General features: G+C 38.7%; 1 protein-coding gene across 5 annotated transcripts in view; it reads left to right on the plus strand.

Moving 5' to 3' along the window:
- Positions 1 to 12,660, plus strand: part of ZNF827 (zinc finger protein 827) — a 106,188-nt gene that overhangs the window by 39,157 nt on the left and 54,371 nt on the right. For all 5 annotated transcript variants that reach the window (XR_008825837.1, XR_008825838.1, XR_008825840.1 and 2 more), the window contains exon 4: positions 2,919 to 3,402. Coding sequence is in view for 2 of the 5 variants with exons in the window: in XM_056361731.1 (XP_056217706.1) it covers positions 2,919 to 3,402 (484 nt within the window). In the remaining 3 variants the exon portion in view is untranslated. The remainder of the gene's footprint in view (positions 1 to 2,918; positions 3,403 to 12,660) is intronic.

Genomic DNA, 12,660 nt, shown 5'->3' on the forward strand with positions numbered 1-12,660 from the left:
TTTTGGACTGCAACATTGCATGATCTGGATTTACCCTGTGGCTTTCTGTGTAGCTCTACAGGGTTTCTTGTTTCTTATTCTGTGCAAATAGTTGCTGCCTTGACTTTCCCTCCAAACATCATAGAATGGCAATTCTTGGCCCTTTTAGCTGCTGTCAAGTGAGAAAACAAGGGATAGTTTTCCCTTTAAAGGGACTTTAATTCTTAGCTTCTATTTCTAATAGTGTTCAAATTTTAAAATAAATATTATTATTTATTTATGTGAATTAAAAAAATATTAATAATCTTGTGGTGAAACTGGACCCAGGATTTTGGGGGGGCTAAGTACTAGGCTTGATGTTGTTTCATATGGATTTTTTGTAGGTCTAAAATTCTTCTTTTCAAAACTGTAAATATTTGGGTTTGAATTCTATCATTTCTTGGTTGCAAGTTATAAGTGTACTTTATTTTGTGAGAAATCTATTGGTGATTCTGCTATTGTCTTTGGGCAGGAGAAGAATCCAAATCAGGTGAATCACACCACACACACCCCTTCTCATCCATTCTCAAAAGATATTACAGGGGTGGCAGTATCTCTTCTGGGGAGAGAAGGGTTCACACACAGACTTTGCCACCTGACTGCAGCAGTGACAGCCTTCAGAAGGCATCGTATTGATGATTGTGATAAGGGGCTTCTAGAAGAGATGGTTAAATATGTAGGCAGGGAAGTGTTGATTGAAGGGGATCCTGGAGAGAAACCCTGGCACACAGAATCTCGGTGGGTGTAAGAGATAAAGTTGCCATGGTGAGAGTGCTTGCTACCATTAGTACATCTCAGTGCTCTTCATGAAGAAGAGTGCTTACATACTGCTGTGCTCACAGACCATCCTGTTTCCAGTAACGTAGACAGGCAATCTGGTTGGCATTTTTGTTGTAACCTCTTAATATTTAGAATTTATTGGGCTGCTATTCTTCTGCAAGCAACAATGCTTTAAAACTGTCTTAGGTTAGCATTAGCTTCTAATGTTTTTTGTCATCAGGTGCAATTATAAGATTCCAGGATTGCTTTGTCTGCAAATATCATATTTATATGATACTGAGAATGTCATTCTGTAAAGCAGCCGAGCAAGAGAAATTCTTTCTTGCTATCTGTTTGTTTAGTAACTGATCTCCAGAACCCTTGAAGAATGACTGAATGAGAAGTTATACAGCACTAATGAAATGAGTCTTCACTGAATGCAAAATGAACTAAAAGAGGGACATCTCCCATCTTCACATTTTAGCAGACCTGAATTCAGGTCCTGTGTATGTAGAGCTGGGAATGCTGATATGAGCTTGTGACTGAATTCCTCTTACTATATAGAAAACTAATCAGACCAAATCTACAATCATGGGAAACCCCAACCTGAATTTTGACAGAGCTGTGTTTGGGAAATGCCACTGTTATCCTAGAGCTTTGCAGTGTCTGCACCAGGACTCTCAGGATCTAGATCTCAGCTCTGCAGGAAACTGGAAAGTGCTGAAAGCCTTAGCTAAATCTAGTTTTTCCAGGCTCCCTGGTGTAGAGCTGAGCTTTGATTAGAGCTGGAGCTCTCAGGGCTTTTGGACTCCCAGGCTGTAGCAGTGAGCCTTGGATCCCTAGCACAGCTGACTGCTTCTGAGCCAAGCCCAGGGAGCAGGGGGTAGAATGCCACTCAGTAGGGTAGGGGAGTCACACCTCGTTTGCCAAGAGTTCATCAAACCTCTCCATGTTTCAGGTGAAATGTTTTGTGTTCAACAAATTGCCTTTTTCCAACAAAAATCTGTCTCACTGAAATGTTTCCAACCAACTCGAGTCACAAGTGAAAGTGAATGTGTGGAGCTCAGTCTGGTTCCAGTTTGTCCTGATCACATGTTCATCAATTAGTAAGGAGCAAATGTATGTATTTGCCAGTCTTTCTACAGGGAGTAGCCTGGGGTGTGCTACTGTCAGGATTTAAAAATCATTTGTGAAGCTACAGCAAAATATTTTTCAATATATCTGTCACTATTATGCTAAGCTCAATTATTCCTCCTCTTTCACAAGTATTGTGTTAAACAAGAAATTGTATAGTTATAAGTATAGAGTTCATATTAATGAATGTTTCTGTTCAAATAATTGTAAACCATTAGATATGGATGGATAGGTAGAGTTCTTTTTTTAAAAGTAATCAGAATCGGGCCTGAACATGCTAGGCGTTGTAGTCATACTGGACCATACCATCTCTATGAGAAAGAGCCTGCAGGCAAAATACGAGAGTACAGTAACTATGATCATTAATTCACTGATGAAATAGAATAAATGGCAACACCATCTCTCATGTTTGTATTTTATTGTAATGGAACTGTTTATTTTCTGGTAGAATTAATTTGCAACAAGCTGTTTCAATAGTGCCTTGGTATTGCCAGGTGCTGTGTTTTTACTCTAATGATACTTGAATCAATGCAGTTTGGTGTTTTGCTGGGTTGCTCTAAACAATTGTTATTTATGAGGTTGCACAGAATGATGATGCTTAGTAGATCATGTAATAGATGGGGGGTGTGTGTGTGCTTGTTTTTTTAATCAAGCAAGCTACTAGTTATAGCTTGGAAGTCTTTTTATGCACTGGCAGGTCATCAGGATCTGGTTGTAAGGACTGTTTGATCCAAAGCAGGCTTCATTATTTCCATGATGTAGAAACTGATTTTCCTGATACTTCTTTTTTCTGTAGTTGAGTCTGATGTTTATGTTCTTTGACTTATGTGTGAAAGAATCTGACTGCCCTTAGTGTCTGACCTCTTTCCAAGTGGTCAGAATGAAGAGTTCACTCATTAGTTAACATTTTTTTTAAAACAGTGTGAGAAGTGTGGAGTTGGAATTTCTATAATGCTGGTAGACTGTTTTGCTTAATACGTGCTTTTGTCTTTCACTTCCTCAACCAGGTTCATCAGCACCAAGACAGGGGTGAGACCTTTCAATGCCAGCTATGCCCTTTTACCTCCTCCCGCCACTTCAGCCTGAAACTCCATATGCGTTGCCATCAACATTTCCTCAGGACAGAATCCAAAGTGAAGGAGGAAATACCAGAAACTGATGTGAAGGGGTCACCACAGCTAAATAGTGACTCCTGCCCAGGACCACAGAGGGAAGGAGGTGGACCTGACCTTACGGGATCAGCATCTGTATCTAAAACACCTGATGCAGCTGGGCAGCCTAGTGGAGGCATTCCACCTTTACTAGTGAAAGAAGAGCCCAAAGATGACAATGGCATTTCAGCTGCACCTTTTGCTCTTAGCACTGTTGACAGAGCCCCCAACAACACAAAGCTGAAAGACTCCTCTGACTTTGTGGCCAGTACAGCATCAGCCCTATTCAACCAAGACATCTCTGTCAAGATGGCATCAGATTTTCTTATGAAGCTGTCAGGTAATTGAACAGCAAGCAGCAGCTGCTCCTTTCTGGGCTAAGAAATGTTTTGCTTTGGGTTTGCTAAGTCATGGAATTGCAGGGAGAAAAGCGTTGCAACTTCCTTAACTTGTCATTTCTTGTTTGTTTTGATAAGGAGAGGTGCACGATGGAGGGAAGAGAGGAAATGGTGAGAGAAGAGAGGGATTTTGCTGTTTAATTGCTGTAATTGGGAGTGAGAACCTTTTCTGCAGGCTTTCATGTTCATTGACAATTACTTTGGCAAATCCCATTTGGTGTTTTTTTTCAGGTATGCTGAATACCTGTAGTTCTGGTTTGAAATCACTGAGGGTCACAAGAGCATAGCAAGTTAGACAATTCAGTTCTTAAGTTCTCTGCCTTAACTCTTCTATTAAATAGGACCAATAAAGTATTGGTCACCTTCCTTTCAGAGTAGTATTTGAGGTCCAACTAGTAGATACATGTGAAGTATGAATGTTACTGCATTTCTTGATTATTAACACTTAAAAAAAGGTAGTCCTGGAGATTCATGAACAGCTTTTGAATTGTTTTACTATTTTAATGGAAATCCATATCTAATGCAAAGCATGTGTGTGTTGTGATTTCTTTCATTGTGAGATTGTTGCTGTAAGAATGGTATTTGTATGTGAGACTGAAGCAGATGATGTGTTTAGGGTGAATCTATTATATTTTATGTGCTTTTCTATTGAGTTGACTGAACGCTTCAGAATTGTGGACGTGCTGAAGGAATGTTGTATACTAAATGTTTTCAAAATTGACCTTAATTTTTAAAGATAAAGAAGCCAGGAAAAATTTCACTTAAGAAACTTCTGTTTCACAAGGACTTGGCAGTTCCTATGGCAAGTTTTAGACTTTGGAGATAGTGCATACTCTTTTCAAAAGAGAATAATTGGTCACCTTTTTCCTTTAAATGGAATGTAAGTTGCATTTTAGCAAATTTTATTGTCAGTTAAACTAAGGAATTAGCTCTATCCTAATGCCATTGCCTCAGTGTAACCACAGCCATTTATTTTGAAAAGGCTTGTGGTCCCCGTCTGCCCAGGCTTTTATACCTCTGGGATTGCAGTTCTGTGGGGAGTCAAGTAGAATGGGTAAAGGCAAGAAGTCATGTCTGAGGGTTCATGGAGCCAACCAGTTAAACGGAAGAGAACTGAGGGCAAGCAGGAGATGAAATGGGCTGGCATAAATGGTTTGCTGTGTGGGCTGGAAGAAGCCACAGAAATCTCCTCTTTTAAAAATAATCTGTTGATACAAGTTGTTATTATGCTCAATGAAAAAATGAACAACATTGAATGTTGAGTCTGTTTTGATTTGCTTGTACTTTTTTTAAATTGAGTTTCAAATTTGGACTCAATATGAAATCCATTTTTTTTATGTTGCCTGACAGCTGTCCCATACGTGTTGTCATTCTGATGTCTATCTTAAATTTGCGTTGCTGCGATCTAAGTGGCTCTACACATCAACTGTACTGACCCATAGATGGTAGCGCTCAGGATGGCTGCATGTAGCAGAATGAGAGCAGAAAGCAGGAGGTGGGGAAAGACTGAAAGCTGAAAAAACAAATAACATTTTGATGTGTTGTTTTCATGTAGCAGTTGATGGGGAACTGTTTATAGTTTGGCAGACGGTCATGTTGTCAATGTCTAATCTATTGGCATCAGAAAAAGGATACAAATGTACATTATTCATGCAAAAGGCCTATGCAGTTATTTTATGGTGACTTACTAAAGGTCTTGAAACCTGACTTGTATGCACTGTTACCTAGCAACATGTTATAAAGTCACTGGGGGAGTGAGATGTATCTGTAATTTTGTATGTGTGCATATTTGGATGAAAATGTGCTGCCAGTCACCAAGTTTACTACACAAGAAAGGCAATGTTAGAAGGAAAGGAATTTCTTTTCTCCTGAGATTTATATCGTGTTATATACATTTAGCTCATGCTTTCCTCCATACACCGTGCATAAATTTAGAGTAGAAGTAGTTCTCTTTTAGCAAGTTGGCTAAGTATTAGCTGCGTTTTTTGACTGCTTGCTGTGCTGAACCCAGTTCCTTTGAGTGATTTCTTTATTATGACACTCTCGTTAGGCCCATTGGAACTTCAATTATTGGCCCTACCTTTTCAAGGATATAAATCTTTTGACATCTCAAATTGTATATGCCAATTGTAACAGCCAACACAGATTTGTTGAGACCAAATTATGTCAAAATAATCTAATTTTCTTCTCTGATGGGCCTTGTGGCTAAGAAAGAAGCAATAGATAGATATATAGACTTAGAATTTGGCATTTATTCTTATTGAATATTGATGGTTTAAATGAACATTTATTTTTGCTTGCCAATGTTTATTGCTCGTCTTCTTCTTGGTTGGTATCAGTTTGTATGCCTCCAGTTTCATAGTAGACCTCAGAGCCTGTTGGTTTTCACTTCTGTGCAGTTTCAGCCTTTTGTTTTTCCATGTGTGGAACTCAAAGAAGTGCTTCAGACCTAAGAGTTATAGTGTCCAAAGTTTAACTGGTGCACCTAGGGTGAAAGGTGGTACAAAATTGGTGGTTATTAACTATTATGAATTTGAAAATGGAATCTTAATAAGCATGTTATATAATCTGGGCTCTCAGCATTATTTCTCATTGTGCAGTGCAGTACCTTTCTAGTCTAGATGAAGTGGATATCAGATGGTTGGAAAAGAGTACATTGAAAGTAGTTCACAGTCAAAAGAGAAGAGTTGCAGTCAAAGGAGATCTGTAAAAAATGTGCAAATGTTCAACAAACAGTTGCACAAATACAAACCCAGGAACAACTAGCTGTATACAGAGAGAAATGGCCTCAAGGAAGGGGGAAACAATCCTGCTGTTCTCAGTTTTGCTGAAGTCCAAGATTTTGGCACTATAGTTTATGAAGAGTGTGGACAGTTGGAAAGACTTTGAAGGAGGAGAGCAGCAGAAATGACCAGAGGTTTAGAAAACATGTCCAGTGAGGATGGATAAAAGGGGTGAGGTTGTGAAGGCTATACAGAAGACTAAGGTGAGTCATTAATAAGTGTTTAATGCATTAAAAGGTTTGCCTTGGGGAGAAGGAAATAAACTCTGGTTGTTCATTGTAATTAGGCCAAAAAATAACAGGTTTATATTGCTGTAGGGTTTAAGTTGGCATTAGGAAAACCTTTCCAAAAGTTGGGGTCGTTAAACCTCTATGATAGTATGGCTGGAGAGATTGTGGCATCTCTGCCACCGGACAATTTTAAAAACGGATTAGATAACTACCTGTCAGATGTGGTTGTTCACATATTAGACAGTAGGATGGACTAGATCTGTCTATCTCAGTCAGTGAACCATAGGACATGAGAAGCAGTTGAAAGAAATTTCAGCTGAACAAAAACAAGCAGCCAGCTGTAAAGAAGCAAAGTGGGGAAAAAATTTATAGGTGTTCAAAGTTAGACCTGATTTTGGCTGGGCCAGGCATGAATTGTGATGACGCTGCTCAAAGTGGCCTCTGAATTTTTTCAGAAAGGCTTAGGGAGGCCTTAGATTTAAAAAGGATGAGAAATACTGGTATGGGTGACTTTTTGAGATCCATTCAGCCCTAATTCTGTGCCATTGCTTGCCAGAAAGATTTTTAGTTACATGTTTTATGAAATAAAGCATAACACAAATCGCCCAATATAAATCTAAAAATAAGAACAAATCTTGATTTTTTTTCCAGATTCCATTCTCTAGACCCTAGTTTAAGGTAGGAGATGCTTTTAAATTCATAAGAAATTCAAAAGGATTCTCCAAAATGCTATTTAAATTTGGAAAGGGCTATTGTTTGTAAAGTTAGTTAGCAGATGTCTCTTTAACATATAAACAGAAGAATATTTAAGCATTGGCATGTTTTTACCTTCAGATCTTCCCCCTCTTACTTCAGTAGGACTGTTTGTATGCTTCAAGTTGCAGAGTACTTTGCTGGATCTGTGCTTTGCCAGAATGTTTTCTTCCCCCAGTCCTTTATTTTTGCTTTGAAACTTTATAACTGCATTCATATCTTAATTTGCAGAGTATTTGCTTTTCCTGTTTCAGTGGCAGACATTATACAATGCATCTTTTTAAATACTAATGGCCTTCCACCCACTTCTAAGGCTTGCTTTCTTTTGTAATAAAACCTGAATTTCACAGTGGTCCAAATTACAATGGCTGGTGTTACTCTAGTGAAGTTATTACTGTGGCTGTGTTATGTGCTGCAGTTACTTTTCATAACATTCGAAAATAAATTAATCCCATCAAAATGAATGGGATTCTTGCACTATTGATCTCAAAGGAATTCTGCGCAGGAACAGTAATTGTAAAGTGTAATTCAGTGCTGGCCTCTCTCCCCTACCTCTCTGTGTTCACCAAGTGCATTACTCTAGAAAGCATCTCTTCATCTTGTGACAGTGTATATTACCACGTGTGCCCTGCTTCTGCAGTTCTTTTTATGTCCCCCAAGTTACTTGCATGGAAAAACTTTAAAATAGAGAGGAGGAATGAAAGAGAATGTACTGAGGGTTTGGGGCTGGCCATGTTAAATAAATGAGAAACTATGTTTCTCCCAGTTGAAGTCCTATCTGTTGTCACTATCACATGAGGAGTCAAATCTTTGTTTTGGAAAATAATGCCACCATGGGATTCTGGTGACTGTCCAAAGTACTTGGACTTTGCATTCATGTTTTATTAGCTGATTCCATTAATGGAATAATGACATAGTAAATCATCAGACAGCTACATACAAAATATTAGTAGATAAGCTAAGTAATCACTTAGATTATTTGTTCTGTTTGGCTCTTGAAAATTACTACACTCCTTAAAGGTAACACAAGTAATTTGAAATGTTTTAGCATTTGCCATTGACAGTACTAAACTGACTGGCTTTAAGTCTTCAAACAGCTATTTTTAATAAAATAAAAGCATGTCCAATTAAATTGTCATAATTGATGTATTTGTATAGCAAGTTCCAAAGAAAAGACCATGCTGCCTATATTTAGGATTCATTGCTTATGCAGAATGTAAAATTTCAATTAGAAGATGTAAATGCACAGGACTAGCAATTATTGAGCCATATCCTTAGTTTTCAAATACTGTGAATTCCGTAGTGCTTCTGTCGGTGTAAATACCCTGATGTCATCAAGATCTCCATTTGAAGTGTCTATCTAGATTCACGTTTTCGTAATTTCGTTATAGACCTTTAATTTAAAATAAAACTGAAAAGGGGCAATAGCATGGCTAATTAAAACCTGGGCAAATAAAAGCCTGTACTAATCTTTGCCACTGATTTATCACCACCCTTACAATCTTTTTTCAGCAATTGCTAGTCTTACATCCACAATTATCTGACATCCTTAAAATCATATCCATCATGTTTTAAACCTTGAAAGAATATGGAGAATTTAGCAAGATAAAACAGTGTAGACTCTGTTTTAATTCAGTCATTTAAAATGCAAGATAACAAACTGCTTTTTTGTGTACTCAACCCAATACAACTTAAAAGAAGACATGAATACGATTCTGGACCAGCTCTCTGCTTACTATTTAGCTTTAATACTTGCATGAACGCTTACATTTGGAGTATAAGACTAGACTAGACTGATGGCTCTTTTGCGTCCCTGATTACACCATTACTCTGGGCAGAAGTCCTAGCTCATGAGCCTTCTCTCACATCTGTCCAAAATGGGAATTGAACACATTGGTAGTTCAATCATCTCTGATTGTTTGTTTTGGTTTTTGTTTTCTTAAACAAATACAGAGGTCAGTCTGGTCCTGTTTCTGTTCCTTTGTAGAGAGAAGAAATTTCTATACTGCAAACAATTATTTCCTATCAGCAGCAAATTTCCCTTTGCTCCTCTCACTCTCCTCCCCCTCTTTGCTCCAGCTTCCCCAGAGTTTTACCTATGCTGTTGTTTTGATTTTTACCCTGAAAGGAGAAGATGGTCTTGGGAGACAGTGCAACCTTGTTTAGCAGGTGGGACTTTGGCTGTATAACAGACATCTTGGGGTGTGTGTGGATGTATGGTCCTACAGGTGCCCTAGTAATTTGCCTAATTCCTCCATTTCACTTGAACTGGAACATTGTGATTTTTGAGAGAACAGTGGCAGGACTGTGCTGTGTCTCATTTTGCTTGACTACAGCTCCTTAAAAGCAAAGCGGCTTTAGAGACGATCAGGATAGTTAGCTGGACTTTTCTTAACCTCTGCTTACACACTTTTAATGTACTTCAGCAAGATGGTTTGGAAGCCCTCATATTTTAAGTGATCTTTGGAAGCCCACTGGTGGCAAGTCTTGGCATCATCATGCTTTTCATGATTGTATATCCTGCCATTCCACTGCTTTGATAAAAAAGAAACATTTCAATTCTGAGCACCCTTGAGTCATAGGTAGCTTTTTACGTTGATAGTTCCCATCCTCTTCCTTGTAGCCCTATAGGTTGGTTTATTTGGTTGAGGGCAGGGTAGAGGACTTTGAAAATGAGATGTAATTGAGTTAGCACTCCCAGGAGGGTTAGGTAACATGAGGTGCTCTGGGACAGATTAATACTCCAGGGCAGAAGGCGCTAAAAAAAACCTGAGACACCAGCTAGACTGTCCTGCCAGAACAACAGTATTTCTCCTTTTGGGCCACTTACAGTGTAGACAGCTTCTGTGTTTTATAAGTTGGACATAATTTATCAGACCAATTGGATTTTAATCTGGAGATTCTCCGATAGGTTCCAGTGGCATAGATTTTTCTTGCAAGCAATTAGCTCACCAGTGGTGGCTTCTGCGGTGTTTGTACCCCTTACTTAGCTCTTGAATGTCACCAGATTCAAGCCATTGTCGCTGTGCAGGACACCAACACCTACCTGCACGTTTCAATTACTAGAGCGAAAACAGTGGATGACTCAATGCATACCCTTCACTGACCGCAGCTGCCTTCAGGACGATGAAGCTCAGTGTTGGGGAAACGTGTCTTCCAAATACTGTAGAACTGATCTGGCAAAGGTCCTTGGTTTCTTTTAACTACGCCAGCTCACAACTTACCACCTGGAATGGAAGGCTCCCTGTGTCATTCAGGTGCTCTTGCTCCAGTAGGACCTGGATAAAACACTGTCCATTCTTCCTTAGGTAAAAGTCATACTAGGGTTCTCTTACCGTGGTGGCTCTGAGGAGAATCGCAAGGAGGTTCTCCTGCAAGATCTCAAGGACACCAGTTCAATTTGCAGTGCCTTTTTGGAATGTGTCCTTACTTTCCCTTTTTCCTTCAGCCTTGACTGGCTTGCTCTTTCTCATCTTTGAAGCTGTAGTCAGGTATCACTTGTAAAATAATAAGATGGTGCAGCGGTGTACTGCAGCATTTTCAGCACAGTTCCTTTTGACTCAAACTCTGTAGATGCTTTTTCTTATGGCCTGTTTCATGGCAGCATTTTTGTGGTGGATTCTTTTTTCTTTCTCACGTTCTTTGCTCATGAAGATGGAATGGTGACCAACTCCTTGCAGATGGTGACTTGTAACATTGAGCTTGGTTTGAAGCAATCGGCCCATTTTTCCTTTTTTAATTATAAACATTATGAGCATTTGGAAAACCTTGTAAGTGGACTGGTGCAGTTAGCAGCTTCTATCAGAGTGTTTCAGATTAGTGGCAGATGCCCAAAGCTTTTCTTGTGGCATTTGGCAGCTTGAGGAAAGTGTTATAACTTTCATCATCTACTTTCACCAAATGGATCAAATGATTCCAGTTGCCAGAAAGATAAAAATCAGCAGTCTGGAATCTTCTTTGATATGTTTTGTTGGGTTTTTTTCTGGATATGGAATGGAACAAATGGAGAATTATCAACCCTGCTTGAGAGACTGCTGCCTGTTGGTTGCGTTTGCTGGGTGGGTTTTTGTGTTGTTTGTTTGGGTTTTTTTCTTTGCTGTATATTTCAAAATTTATTTGCTGGGGGTTTTTTTTGATTCAGTCTGCAGGCAACACATCCTTCAGTCTGTTCTCATTGCAGTTCAGAATGAATGTAAATTAAATATAAATTAAGTATATGTATGTTTATCTATTTTTGTATGTAGATAGATGTTATTCCTTCTGGGGACTAATAATTTGTTGTTCAAGTAGACTGTGATAGATGTCAACACCATCTTTTTAATCCTTGTCTAGTTATAATTTTTCAAAGATTCTTCAATCATAGGTTTTAAAAACTGGTCTCAGTCAACTTTTTTTTCACCTTATTTGAAAAGTTATTTCTTACATCTGTTTATTGTTCTCCCTAATATGACTAGTGGACACGTCATTGTTGCTATTTCCCATGTGTTAGCAATTTTACCCATGATTGTGGATCCAAAATGGGACAGAGGCAAGAGTGATGAGGATTATTTTTGGGTGGTTTTTTTTTCCCCCTGTAGTTTTAATGCATGCATCTGATAGACTGGACAGCCTCCTCTTTTTTTTAATTCGTCCTTCTATTTAGGCTAAATTTATACTGGTATCTGCTTTACTATATTTCAATAAAAAGTGAAAGCCCTATTAATTGAAGCAGTAGGGGATTAAAACTGACCCAGTAGTTGTCTGATTTTAATTGGTTTTGTTTTCTAGGGGAAGAAAATGAAGATAAATAACTCTTCCATTTTTGTGATATGCCTACAATTAAAATGTTTGATTTTTTGAAAGTATGGTTGGTTCAAAGGATGTGCTGTCTGTTAAAGAAAGAAAACTTTAATTAATATATTAATTCTATCTCCTGTCCAAAGCAAAGCAGCTAGAGTAGGCAGAACCAGCAACATAGGTAAGAACAGTAGTCTGGGTTTCTTTTCTGCTTGATGTAATACCGCCAAATGCATGTCTTCAGGACTTCCTCTGGATTGTGGGACCCCAACCATGTTTTATATTTCTCATAGGTGATGTCTTGTAGACACACAGGGACAAACTGAGTATACTGATCTCATGAAGAGCTTGTTTAGATTATGTCTGATGTTGTGCTCATGGATTTGTTCTCAACATAGTTTTGGCATTGTTATCCCATGTGGCAGCTCTGAAGTGTGAGGGAGCAATGGCTTATAGCAGCATGTGCTGTCACAGTAGGAGAGTTAATGTGTGAGGTAGGGAAAGAAAGGGAAAGTGAGACATAAGAAAGAAGGGAAACTTGACGGATACCCTGTTCAACTCATTCTGGATGTGTCGCTGTCATGAAGCTATTTAAACTCTGATGTGACCTACCTTGCATTTTTAGTTCTCTGAGCTATTAGAACTTGGCTTCATCTCA

The sequence above is a fragment of the Falco biarmicus genome, chromosome 1 (assembly GCF_023638135.1).
Source record: "Falco biarmicus isolate bFalBia1 chromosome 1, bFalBia1.pri, whole genome shotgun sequence".
Lineage (NCBI taxonomy): Eukaryota > Metazoa > Chordata > Aves > Falconiformes > Falconidae > Falco > Falco biarmicus.